The sequence below is a fragment of the Rhinopithecus bieti genome, unplaced genomic scaffold (assembly GCF_001698545.2).
Source record: "Rhinopithecus bieti isolate Rb0 unplaced genomic scaffold, ASM169854v2 scaffold_2435, whole genome shotgun sequence".
Classification (NCBI taxonomy): domain Eukaryota; kingdom Metazoa; phylum Chordata; class Mammalia; order Primates; family Cercopithecidae; genus Rhinopithecus; species Rhinopithecus bieti.
This window is the reverse complement of record NW_016803909.1, coordinates 1,466,952-1,477,719: the sequence shown is the minus strand read 5'-3', so window position 1 is coordinate 1,477,719 and position 10,768 is coordinate 1,466,952. Positions and strand designations below refer to the sequence as shown.

At 48.8% G+C, this 10,768-nt stretch overlaps 1 protein-coding gene across 6 annotated transcripts in view; it reads left to right on the top strand.

Moving 5' to 3' along the window:
• The first annotated feature begins 2,804 nt into the window (after positions 1–2,804).
• The window catches only part of LOC108519699 (surfactant-associated protein 3), a 40,653-nt gene continuing 32,689 nt past the window's right edge, over positions 2,805–10,768 (top strand). Inside the window, exon 1 of one of the 6 annotated variants that reach the window (XM_017858906.1) lies at positions 2,805–3,753. In XM_017858906.1, the coding sequence (XP_017714395.1) occupies positions 3,712–3,753 (42 nt within the window). In that variant the 5' untranslated portion in view covers positions 2,805–3,711. The remainder of the gene's footprint in view (positions 3,754–10,768) is intronic. The other 5 variants (XM_017858897.1, XM_017858887.1, XR_001882709.1 and 2 more) reach the window with 5 other exon arrangements.

The following is a 10,768-nucleotide window of genomic DNA, read 5'->3' as shown; positions in this document are numbered from 1 at the left end:
TTTTTTTTTTTTTTTTTGAAGGGAGGACAGGAGCTGGGGAGAGGAAAGAGTCTTCGACATAACCCACTTGTCACTGACACAAAGGAAGTGCCCCCTCCCCAGCACCCTCTGGCCGCCTAGGCTCAGCGGCGACTGCCCTCCGCGAAAATTGTTTATGTTTGATGTGAACTTGTAGCTGTAAAACGCTGTCAAAAGTTGGACTAAATGCCTAGTTTTAGTAATCTGTACATTTTCTTGTAAAAGAAAACCACTCCCAGTCCCCAGCCCTTCACATTTTTTTATGGGCATTGACAAATCTGTGTATATTATTTGGCAGTTTGGTATTTGCGGCGTCAGTCTTTTTCTGTTGTAACTTATGTAGATATTTGGCTTAAATATAGTTCCTAAGAAGCTTCTAATAAATTATACAAATTAAAAGATTCTTTTCTGATTAAAATCCTCCTTTTTGTTTGGTTTTGATTTGGCTTTAAATGGCTTTGAGGGTGGGGGCTTGGGAGGATCTTGTCTCTGGTCTGATGAGATTCAAATTGTTTGGGTTTGAGCTCAAAGGATTCTGAACCGGTTAAGGAGGTAAGGAGGCCAGGCCGAGAGTCCTTGCCCCATAGGAAGAGGGAGTTTTGTTCTTCCTTAGAAATTGTGTGGAACCAAACCTGGAGCAGTCCTGAGACTGCAGTGGAGGACCGAAATACCAAACTACTTCCACCAAAAGGGAGAGGGAGAGAGAAAGAGAAAGAGACCAAAAAATTCATTTTCTGAGTCAGGCTTCTGTTGATAGGAGTTTCAGAAGTATCTACTGTGGTCTCACAAACCTGAGCCAAAGTTTTAAAACAGTGAGAGAGGACACCCATTTTAAATAACTCTGAGTGAGTTATGGTTTTTAGCGAATGGATCGCCTCTGTAGATTTGAACATCAAATCTTTATTTCTAATCCGTGGCTGAGCTCCTTCACAGAATTCGGTGCGAGGCTGTTTTCAAAAGTGAGGAAGTCATTCTGGGGTCTTATTTTTCTGCCCTAAAACAGGGATCCCTCTCGGGGACCAGCAGCAGACACCCACAGCCCCTGCTGCTTTTGGCTCCTTTGGCCTCCAATGGAGTAACACTGGGTGACAGGCCTGAGGACGTCCCAGGAAGGACTTTGTGAGCTGAGATTTCACTCTTTGTTGTACCGGTTTTTCTCTCTGGGATCCTAAATTTTGTAGTAATGAATCTTTCTCCTGTTTGCGGTTCGTCACCTCCCAGCCACTACCTCCCATGCCACGCAAAAAAAAAAAAAAAAAAAAAAAAAAAAAAAAAAAAAAAAAAAATCATTTTTGATTCCTTCTTCCAACCTCTAATTTCCTGGTTTCCTCAGTGCTTAGCGTTTGTGTTGGGAGACCCATCAGGGATGAGAGGGAGGGGAGAAGGAATGGTTTTGAACATAGAAAAACTGTAGTCCCTGGATGGGCTGTAGCCCCTTCCGGGTCACCCTTGCCAAATCTACAGACGAAAGGCAGCTGAGCGAGCTGAGCGAGCTGCGGTCAGATGCCCCTCCCAGCACTTTCCTCTAGGCCTGGAAGTATTGGATTATGGGCACTTGATTCTTATTTGGCATGTACTCACTTCTCGCCTAGATTTTCAACTTTCTTTTTCTTCCTTTCTTTCCCTCTTTCATTTCATTATGTCTGCATCTCTTCCCAATCCCTCCCTCCCGCTCCCCCACCAACAACTTGTGAGGAAAGCAGACTGGCCGGAGTCCTTGCTGCGGTCCCATTAGTCCTCTTTGTTGACTTCCTGGAGGCTCCTCTGGGGTGGTGCCTTAAGACTGGGGGCTAGGCCAGGCTTTCTCCCTCAGAAACCTGGGCCTCACTGCTGAGATACAGTTTCCAATATCCAGAGGGACTCGAAGATACCCAAGAGGATGGTTGGGTCTAGTGAGTGTGCTGGTTGAAAGGCGGGGAAGGGTGATTTTAGCAGGTCTCACATTTTGGAAAACAAACAAAAACCCGTAAAGTTTGACCACTTGCGTTGGAATGGTCAGCTGTGGTTCCGGGACCAGGAGTGTAGGTGGCTAAGGCACCCAGCTCAGGCCGGCCGGGCAGGGGACGTGGATACTGCAGCTGCTGTTTGGCTCTAGGTCCAGATCCCACGGAATTGGAGCTTCGCTAAACCTGCCCCAGCTTAGCCCAAGCCCGGGCGGGGACCTGGCTGGCAGTGCCCGGCTGTGGTCCAGGCGGCTGCCCCGCACCCTATTCTAGCCAGGAGCAAGCCTTTGGGAGTCACAATTTTAGTAGGCTGTGGTACCTTCGGCCTTATCATCTTTGCAATGCATGGAGTTTCCAACAAATACATTCTTCTCCTCGACGTCTAGAGTCGGCATAGTTTGAAGTCTGTTTACTTGTCCTGGGGAAAGGTGAACTCAGTTGGGTTTGGGGACCGAGACAAACAGGACTTCAGTCTCTTTCTTCCCCATCAATCACGCTAGCTCCATCCGCTCCCGCTCCCGGCTAGGGGACTTGTCGCAGCTGCAGGAAGAGACCTAGAAGGCAATCTGAAGCTTTTCATTAGGGAAATAGGTGGCGCTGGGAGCAGTGCAAGAGGGTTCCGCAACCTGGGGACACCCTCCGCCCCTACAGTACCGTCGGCTTCTGGAAAGCCGACCGTCTTCCTTTCCGGGAATCTCCTGCATCAACTCATGCCCAATTTCTGGCCTCCCCTCTCGGAGAAATCGGCATTCTGAGGATGCCCTTGGCACTGAGGTGCTTGGAAGCTTCGGAGGTTTGGGAGCAAGTACAGTTCACCCCGAGATCACTGCGAAGCTTTGCCTCCGCCAAAGTACCCTACCAATCCCTAGGCCCCAACGGCTGCGAGGAGTGGGGGAGATTTTGCACACTGCACCCCCCCTTCCTCCTCTCCCCACCCCCACTTCGCCATGTAAACACGAGGACTTTCTCGAGAGCCTTGGAGAGCCGCTCTAGTGGCTTCGGGCCCTGAAACCCCAGACTGGGCTTGTTTGATGTTTAGCATCCCAAAGCGGCTCCCCACCCTGGCCCCAGCCTGGGAACTGGGAGCTGTGGGCAGGAGAGGAAGGAAAGCAGCTCTCTCAGCTAGCAAGTGGGTCAGGGACTGGGCCAAGCTCAGAAGAGGGGAGAAGAGCGAGACAGATATGCTCTGAGTAGGGGAGACAGGGATCCCGGGCTGTTGCGGCTACCAACAAGGGCACACACTGCGGTCCTCAAGGCCAAGAGGCGGATGGGGGCAGGGAATGCCTCAGCCAACAGGGCAGGGGCTCGGCCCTGCTGCTGGCCCGGTGGGAAGTAGCCTGGGGCCCAGCGAATGAAATCCGAGTCAGGCCCGGGCAGTCTCCGCTAGAAACGCTCTGGGCACGCACTCCTGGAGACGCGGATGCCCCGGGCGCTCCAGACCTGTGTCCTTGTAGGAGGCTTCTTCCCGAAGCTTAGAGTTTGGCCTTTCATAGGGAAAGACTTGCTCGGGAGCCTTCTAAGGAATTTTAAATCTTCCTGGGCCAGGGCTAGGGAGCGAGCTCTAGTGACAGTGTCTTGGTTTGGCATCCAACTCTCCAATTTTGAGGCCGCAGAGAAGAATTCTCAGACTTAGAGGCCGCACAGCCTTCAGCGCGCTCACCGCGTCCAGGCGTCAGCGAGGGGCTATCTCGAGGCGCGACTGCACAAAAGGTAGCGCGAATCTCTTCTCAGGCGATCCAGATAAGAGGAAATGAGAGCGGGGTTTTCCGACTTCCAACTCATTAGGGACCAGGTAAGGTCAATGCTTTCTCTATTATGTCTTTATCTTAAAAGCGGGTCAATTTAAGATAAGGGAAAAAAAATCCAGGATCTGTGTGAACCGTGCTGATAAAGACTGACCCCTTTTCTGAACTAAAAGCAAGCCAGGCAGACATTCATTTTCTATAAACAAGAGAGTTGTTAGAAGCTGCCTTGAATTCTGATCGTGTGTCTCCAGACATCGCTCTCCCTTCCCTGCTCCCCACCCCCCAATTATTAGCGCGAGGAAGCGGAGTAGACGATTTTATTTGTGGAGAAGTAGGAAGCCTATTGGGAGATGAGAATCTGAGATGATATGGTTCTCAGGCATGGGCTACTGGCTTGTTTAGTTCAACTAGGACTTTCTTTTCGAATGGAAGGAAAGTGACAGACACGGGTATTGGGAGGGAGGAGGCTGAATGTTTTCTCTGCTGTTAGATCCTGGTTAGGAGACGCTGGACACCACGTTCCTCTGGCTCTCCCTGCCTTCCTGGCTGGCGCGTTCCTCCTCGTGCAGTTGTGTTTCTGAGACTTCAGGCCACCCTCTGTGGGGCCCAATTTAGTAGCTTACCTCAACTTGGAGCACAGGAAAGTTTTCTGGTGCCCCTTCGGCCAGTTGCTTCTAGAAGGAGTCATTTTCAGTCACCCTGTCTGGAAAGTTTGTCCACCCAAGCTGAGGGAATTGGATATGGATGGGAGTAGATGAAAGTAAGTTTTACTGAAGGGGGTCTGCATGTGCCCTTATCCTCACCTCATGTAGTTGTGTTTCTGAACTTTCTTTAATGAATCTCAAAGGAATGGAGAAAGAGCAGGCTCAGCAACTTGGCAGCACAGCTCTTGCCTCAGCTGAAGCCATAGCTGAAGTGGCTGGCTGCATTTCTCTCTGATAGTGACCTAATGCCCAACTTGGTGGGCATCGAGGCATGATCCTGGGTTCCTGTGCCTCTCCTCGTTTGATAATGTTTCCCGTTTGACCTCTGCTACCTAAGCATTTATTACCCTTGTTATTATGAGTTGTAGCCAAGTTTTGGAAAGGGTTAGATTTAAATCCATTTTGCTGTTTTGTCTATTTTTGTTATTTGTAGGACACTTCAACATAAATTGATCACAGTGCTCTGCCTGAAATATAAATAAAACATAACATAAATGTAGCAGGCAAAAGGACTTGTTAAAGAAAACTCTTGCCTCCCACATAAAATTCACATCTGATTCTGCTTACTCTGTAAGTGATTGCACACAGATTTCTATGTATTTATATGTATGTGTGTAAAGAGGTATATATACATATGTATCTATCTTATACACACGCATATACAAATATCGATCTATCTTACATGCATATATTTATTTTATAAGACATTCAAAGGGAAAAATTGTAATATAGAATTCTCAGAGATTTTACAGAACCCGTTAGATGCAAGAACATTGAATAAATTCACTACCTCAATTAAGGTGTCTCATTAGCTTCCCTGAAAAATTCAGATAGACCAAAACCCTTTAGTTTTACCCACTTTAAGTCAGAATATTTATTTATTGTCATGTGAAACTCTGGATAACTAATTATGTTTTAGGAAATATTGAAAATTTTTCCTAAAGAATTTGAACTTGGTGTCTGAGACACAGCTGTGGATAAGACTTCTTGAGGCATTCTGTAACAAAAAAGATATTGTCCCTTGCTGAACTTATCCACCTATAAAAATCATGGGTATAAATACTACTGCCCTGGGACAACAACAGCAACAAACAAATGAAAACTGTTTCTGCTCTGCATTTGTTGGAAACGTCCTCTTGATTTCAGCCTTTAAGCCTTCACATAGTAGTGGAAATAAGAATGCAGGTCTGAGTGTTGTCTGACAGCAAGGAAAAAGGCAAACTTTTTTTCCTCTCCCCTTTCCCCTCTATTTCACACATTTCTAGAGAATCCGGTCTTTGATTGTTAGACCTTGCTGTTAGTAACAGCAGGCTGTTGGTGGAGTGTTAAATATTCTATTTCTAGAGTATTGGTGATTGCTGATCATTCATTTCTAAAAAGTCAGAGATATCAGGCCATGAAGTATCTTTGGATATCCTTCCCCTTTCCCTGTGCTCTGGATCCAGTCTATGGAAAATGACCCACAACAGGTTGGCCTCTACCTTGCCTGCATTCTCCCTCCTAATGCTACTGCTCTAAAGGTCCAAAGCTCTAGGCAAACAAGACTTTATTTGGCTCACGTGCTACTGATTTACCTGATCTCTCCAGCACACACGGGGCTGAGTGCGCGCGCGCAGAAGAAAACCTGGGAATTACCGTAATGACACGAAGAGGACCGAGAGCTAGTTCCTCTGAGCTGACTGCACGCTCTGCCATAAACCTGGAGACTCAGTCAGTGTCTAAAGGAACTCGATATACCTATGTGTAAAGCGAACCTTCCAAAGTTATGGTCCCAACAGAGGCTTCCAGAGCATTAGATCTCTAAAGAGACTTGCAGCGACAGACTTTTCTAGAGGAGACTCAAGCCGCAGAGGATTAAATCTCTCTCTCTGCCTGGCCACTTGATGGTGCCTCAAGGTCTGCAAGACCTGGGTTGCAACTAAGGGCCTGGGGGGGCTGTGCAGTGACAGCTTCTTCCTTCCCTTCTGATTCTACTTCAGAAAGAATTGCAACTCTCAAACCACTGTGGTGCACACAGCACACATTCCTACTGCAAGCCACAGCAAACAGAAGTTGTAGCTAGTTCATCACTACCCACTGACCTGGCAGTATTAACTGAAATGTTGATTACTGCTCCCTGGCCGTACTGTTCCCTGGCAGGACTCCTGAGTCTGGGCCTGGGTGCAGTAAACTCCGGAAGTGCTGCATTGTATCATACCTACAACTCACACAATAGATTAAGCTCAGACATCTCTCTACACATCTACATAGTCCATTCACTTCATACTGAAATCAAACAGAAAACTTTTAGAAATATTTAACAAAAGCCAACCCACTCATGGCCATCATTTAGCACTGGGTGGGGGTAAAGAGAAAGAGAAACCCTTTGAGATATATGGTAGCATGCAAACATGTTCACATTAACCTTCCTGTATTAATCATTTTCTATCAATTACAATGCCACATCAACACAATTAGTTGTTGAAAATTCTCAACATGGCTAAATACTTAGATTGTATTGGTGGTGCACCTGTGAAAGCTAGTTGGAGGCTGTGTATGTGGTTCTGCTCACTGGAAAGACAGAAGAGAGAAAGGCGGCTGGAAAGGAGACTGGGAGAAAAGAGAAACAACTGTTCCTGCTGAAAGTGTGTGGGCTTCTGAGGGAGGCTGCAGCAGCTGAGAAGTGCTGGTTATATATAGCTAGGTCAAAGTGATGGGGAGGTGGGGGTGATGGTGGATGACTGTTTATATACTGTGCCTGTGGTGTTTGGGGGGTGATCCTAGAGGGAAGGGCCTGGGAGACGGCTGGGAGGTGGTGTGTGTACCATGTCTGAACTTTGGGGCGGTAACACAATGGCAATGTAATTATCTGGCTGAAACATGCTCAAATAGCAAAAAGTTGCAAAATAGATCGACCTCCCAGAGAAGAGACAGAGCTGGTTACAGAGGTCTGCAGCCATCATCCTTTTTTCAATACATTTTAAACAAGAGGATCTAGCGAGTGATTCTGATTCAATACACATAATCAGTTTGCAAGTCTTATTTCCATTTGAAAACAGGGCCATTTGCAATCATAAGAGCCGGACACGCTGAAAGATACGGAGCGCATTCCGAGCAGATGATGGGTGACAGAATCTGTAGGCAAGCACTAAATATTTTCTTCCAGCTTCAGACCTTGGGCATCAGTCTTCGGTCCCGAAGTATTTTAAACGGAATATTCCTGTTGAATATATAATTTAATTGCTTAGAAAATGGAGACTCCATGGTTGGGAGGAAAAAACCGGCAAGAAACGTGACAGAGAAACCTTGTTGATTGTGCTTCTCCGCGGTACTGGTTAACAGTCATTTAACGAAGAGTCTACCCATTGGGTAGAAGACTTGATGGAAAAATTGAATTGGTTTTTAAGGGAATGGCCGCCAGAAGGGGTTGCCGGGGTTAACATTCTCAGGCTAGAGCTGCGAATCCCTGGCTGGGTGTGGCCAGGACTGGCAGGGAGTCTGCGGGGCCTTCAGGGAAGCCCAGGGACAACTCTGCGACCTCCCAACGACGCCTCCAAAGACCTGGGGGCCCCTCGCGGCCCAGCTGTTCCAAATGGGTTGCCAAGTGTCTAAACTAGAAGTGTGGGCACTTGAAATCGCGAGCTGTCTTAGGGTCTCTCGCTGCGAAAGTTTGATTTCCAGGACCAAGAGAAGCAGCTGTCCCAGGCGCTTAGTTTCCTGCCCCGCAGCCTCATCCTCCCTGCATCCCCCACCTCTCAGTCTCCCCAGTCCCAGTCCTTACCCCGCCCAGCCGCGGCCTCTCTCCCGACACCCAGCGGGCAGCCTGGCTGTCGGCCCGCGCCCGCCCGCCCCGCGTCCCCTGCGTCTCAGCGTCCCGCGTCCCCACGTCGCCCGCGCCCCGGCCCCGCGCCCCTGCCCAGGCTCTTCCTCCAGTTCCCGCGCTGGGAACAGCCTCGGCCGCGCGCCCCCTGCGGACGCGGCCCCCAATCCCTCCTGGAGATCACACCGGCAAGTCTGGTGTGCGGAAGAGTAGAAACTTCCCGGGAATTTAGATCCCAGAATATACAAATATTAGTTCACTAGGTCACGACGATGATGCAAACTCCAACTTGTAGGGATTTAAAAAAAAAAGATCTTAACGCACAATCTTTCTTTGTACAAATAAACGAAACCAAACAAAGCCAGCGAAGTACTGCTGTTTCCCTGGGGAATTTTCTTAAGGAAAAGAGAGATTCCGTCTCTGCCCAGATACCAACATCTAACGAATTTTCTAGGAGACTGAAACTCAAATTAATAATAGTATGTGCTTAATGCTAATTCCATTTTATTTCAAAGGGGATAATTTATCAGCCTCTTCAAAGTGGTGCCTCGTAGGCAGGTGCTGTGCTTTTGGATATCCTTGTAAAGCATTTTTGCTTCTGGGAAGATCTCAGAAGAACCAATAGATAAGGTGTGTGTATGTCGGTGGATGGAGGTGGGATTCTTTACAGCTCATGGCCCTGCTTGTTCAATTTCATGCAAAACTCATTCTAAAAGCCCAGAGTTCTCTTTAATAGGGGCCAAATGGCAAGAACCCCAAAGATCTAAATATTTCATTCTTCCTCCCTATACCTCCTTCACTGCGCCTTCCACCCCCAGCTATAAATTCTAGATTTTTTTTTTTCTGTCTCTAGAACCCATCCTGTGGATAATTGAGAGTGACCCAGAGGCACTAATCTGCCCTGGGGTGAGGTGGGGGTGGCAGTGGAGGTAAGGCCTCCCACAAGCTCCCTGGTTCTGCAAACTGGGAGGACAGAACTCCTACAACTGGCAGGAGGTGAGGGGGACGCTGGGACCCACAGGACCTAGTCTGATAGGGGAAAGGGAAACAGGCTCCCATGACTGAGGACACAGCCTCAGACCAGGCTTGGCTGGGTGGACAGGAAGGTGGTGCCCCAAAGCAGCAGAGATCCAGGACAGGAAGTTGCAGTCATCTGACAGCCCCATAGAGATACATTGCCCACATGACTATTTCTAGAAGTGGTTGTGATTTGTGTTGATCCCTTCACACGCTCCCAGGCCCAGGATGCACAGGCGCTCGCTAACCCAAATCTTCAGGTGCAATCCCAGTCAGAAAGAAGAAACTTCAGCCTGCCCTCCTCAGGAAGACCCCTCCTGCCTCCCCAGTGTAGGTGTGTGAGACCCTCATTAGGACCCCAAGATCATGTGCAGAAGCATCAAACATCTTATTCTTGTATTTACAGCCTGGTGTGACTTTATTATCTACTTTTCATCTATTTCTTCATCCTTCCCCATTTTCCATTTCTTTATTGCAATGCCTATGTTTTCTTTGCTTTCTTGTCCAATTCCAGTCATGGCTGCAGTCCTACTTTATAGGCAACTCGGTATTGTTTATCCTAATGTCAGTACTAAAAGGAAAAGTAGAGAAAGTGGATGGGCTAAGTAATAAAGAATGAAAGTCAGTAAGGTCCATATGGGAGATCAGTTGGGGAGTAAGAAGACCAGAGAACAGCCAAGGTCAGCCTATCAGAGGACTAAGGAGAAAAATGATGGAAGCAAAGCGAAGCCGCAGCGTGGAGAAATTCAATTAATGTCAGTAGATGGGGAAGAATGAGTACAGCCGGGACCCAAGGCATATGCCTCCCCTGGAGGTGCACAGAGAGGGATAAGGAGGAAGCAGATGTGTGTATGGCAGTCTGTCTCTGAGCTGAGGGGCAAAACCTAGAAAAGCTGGCCTTCCCTTCTTCCAGGCTTTAAGAAGGGAAACTGTCCTGCCAGAGCAAATTAAAAGACTGTGGAGTCCAGGGGGCAGGACCAGGAGTTCGTCTGCGGAACCCCAGCCTGCTCCTCCACCCTGGACAGCTCCGGGTTCTGTACTCTGTGGAGGAACAGATTCAAGGGAAGCTGGGGGCAGAGGGCAAGGCCAAGGGAGAGGAAATAGCTTCTAGAAACTTCTGTGGAGACAGGCAAAACTCTTTTTCTGCACACGTGTCCCATCCCTCCTCCCTGTAGTTTGGAGAGGGCATTTTAGAAAAAGAGCCCCTTGGTTTTCCCCGACCTTGCGGTTAGACAGCGCCCCCTTTATTCTCCGCGAGCGCGGCCTGGACAAAGGCTTCACTTGGAGGGAGCCCCAGCTGCCTGTGAACTCCGAGCGGAATCCACCCCGCTTCCCTAACCCGAGTCGTTTCCCAGGATGGAAGGTGGATCCCGGTTCCCCGTGATCAGGCTAGGCCGCAGGTTCTGGCTGGGCTGCACCCCCCAGGTCCCCGCCCCCAGCCCCCACCCCCGGCCCCGCTGGCCGGGCTCCGCAGGGCTCTCGCAGTTTCGGAGCCCGGGGACCCCGGCGCAGGGGGAGGCCTGGGCTTGCCCGGTGGCTCAG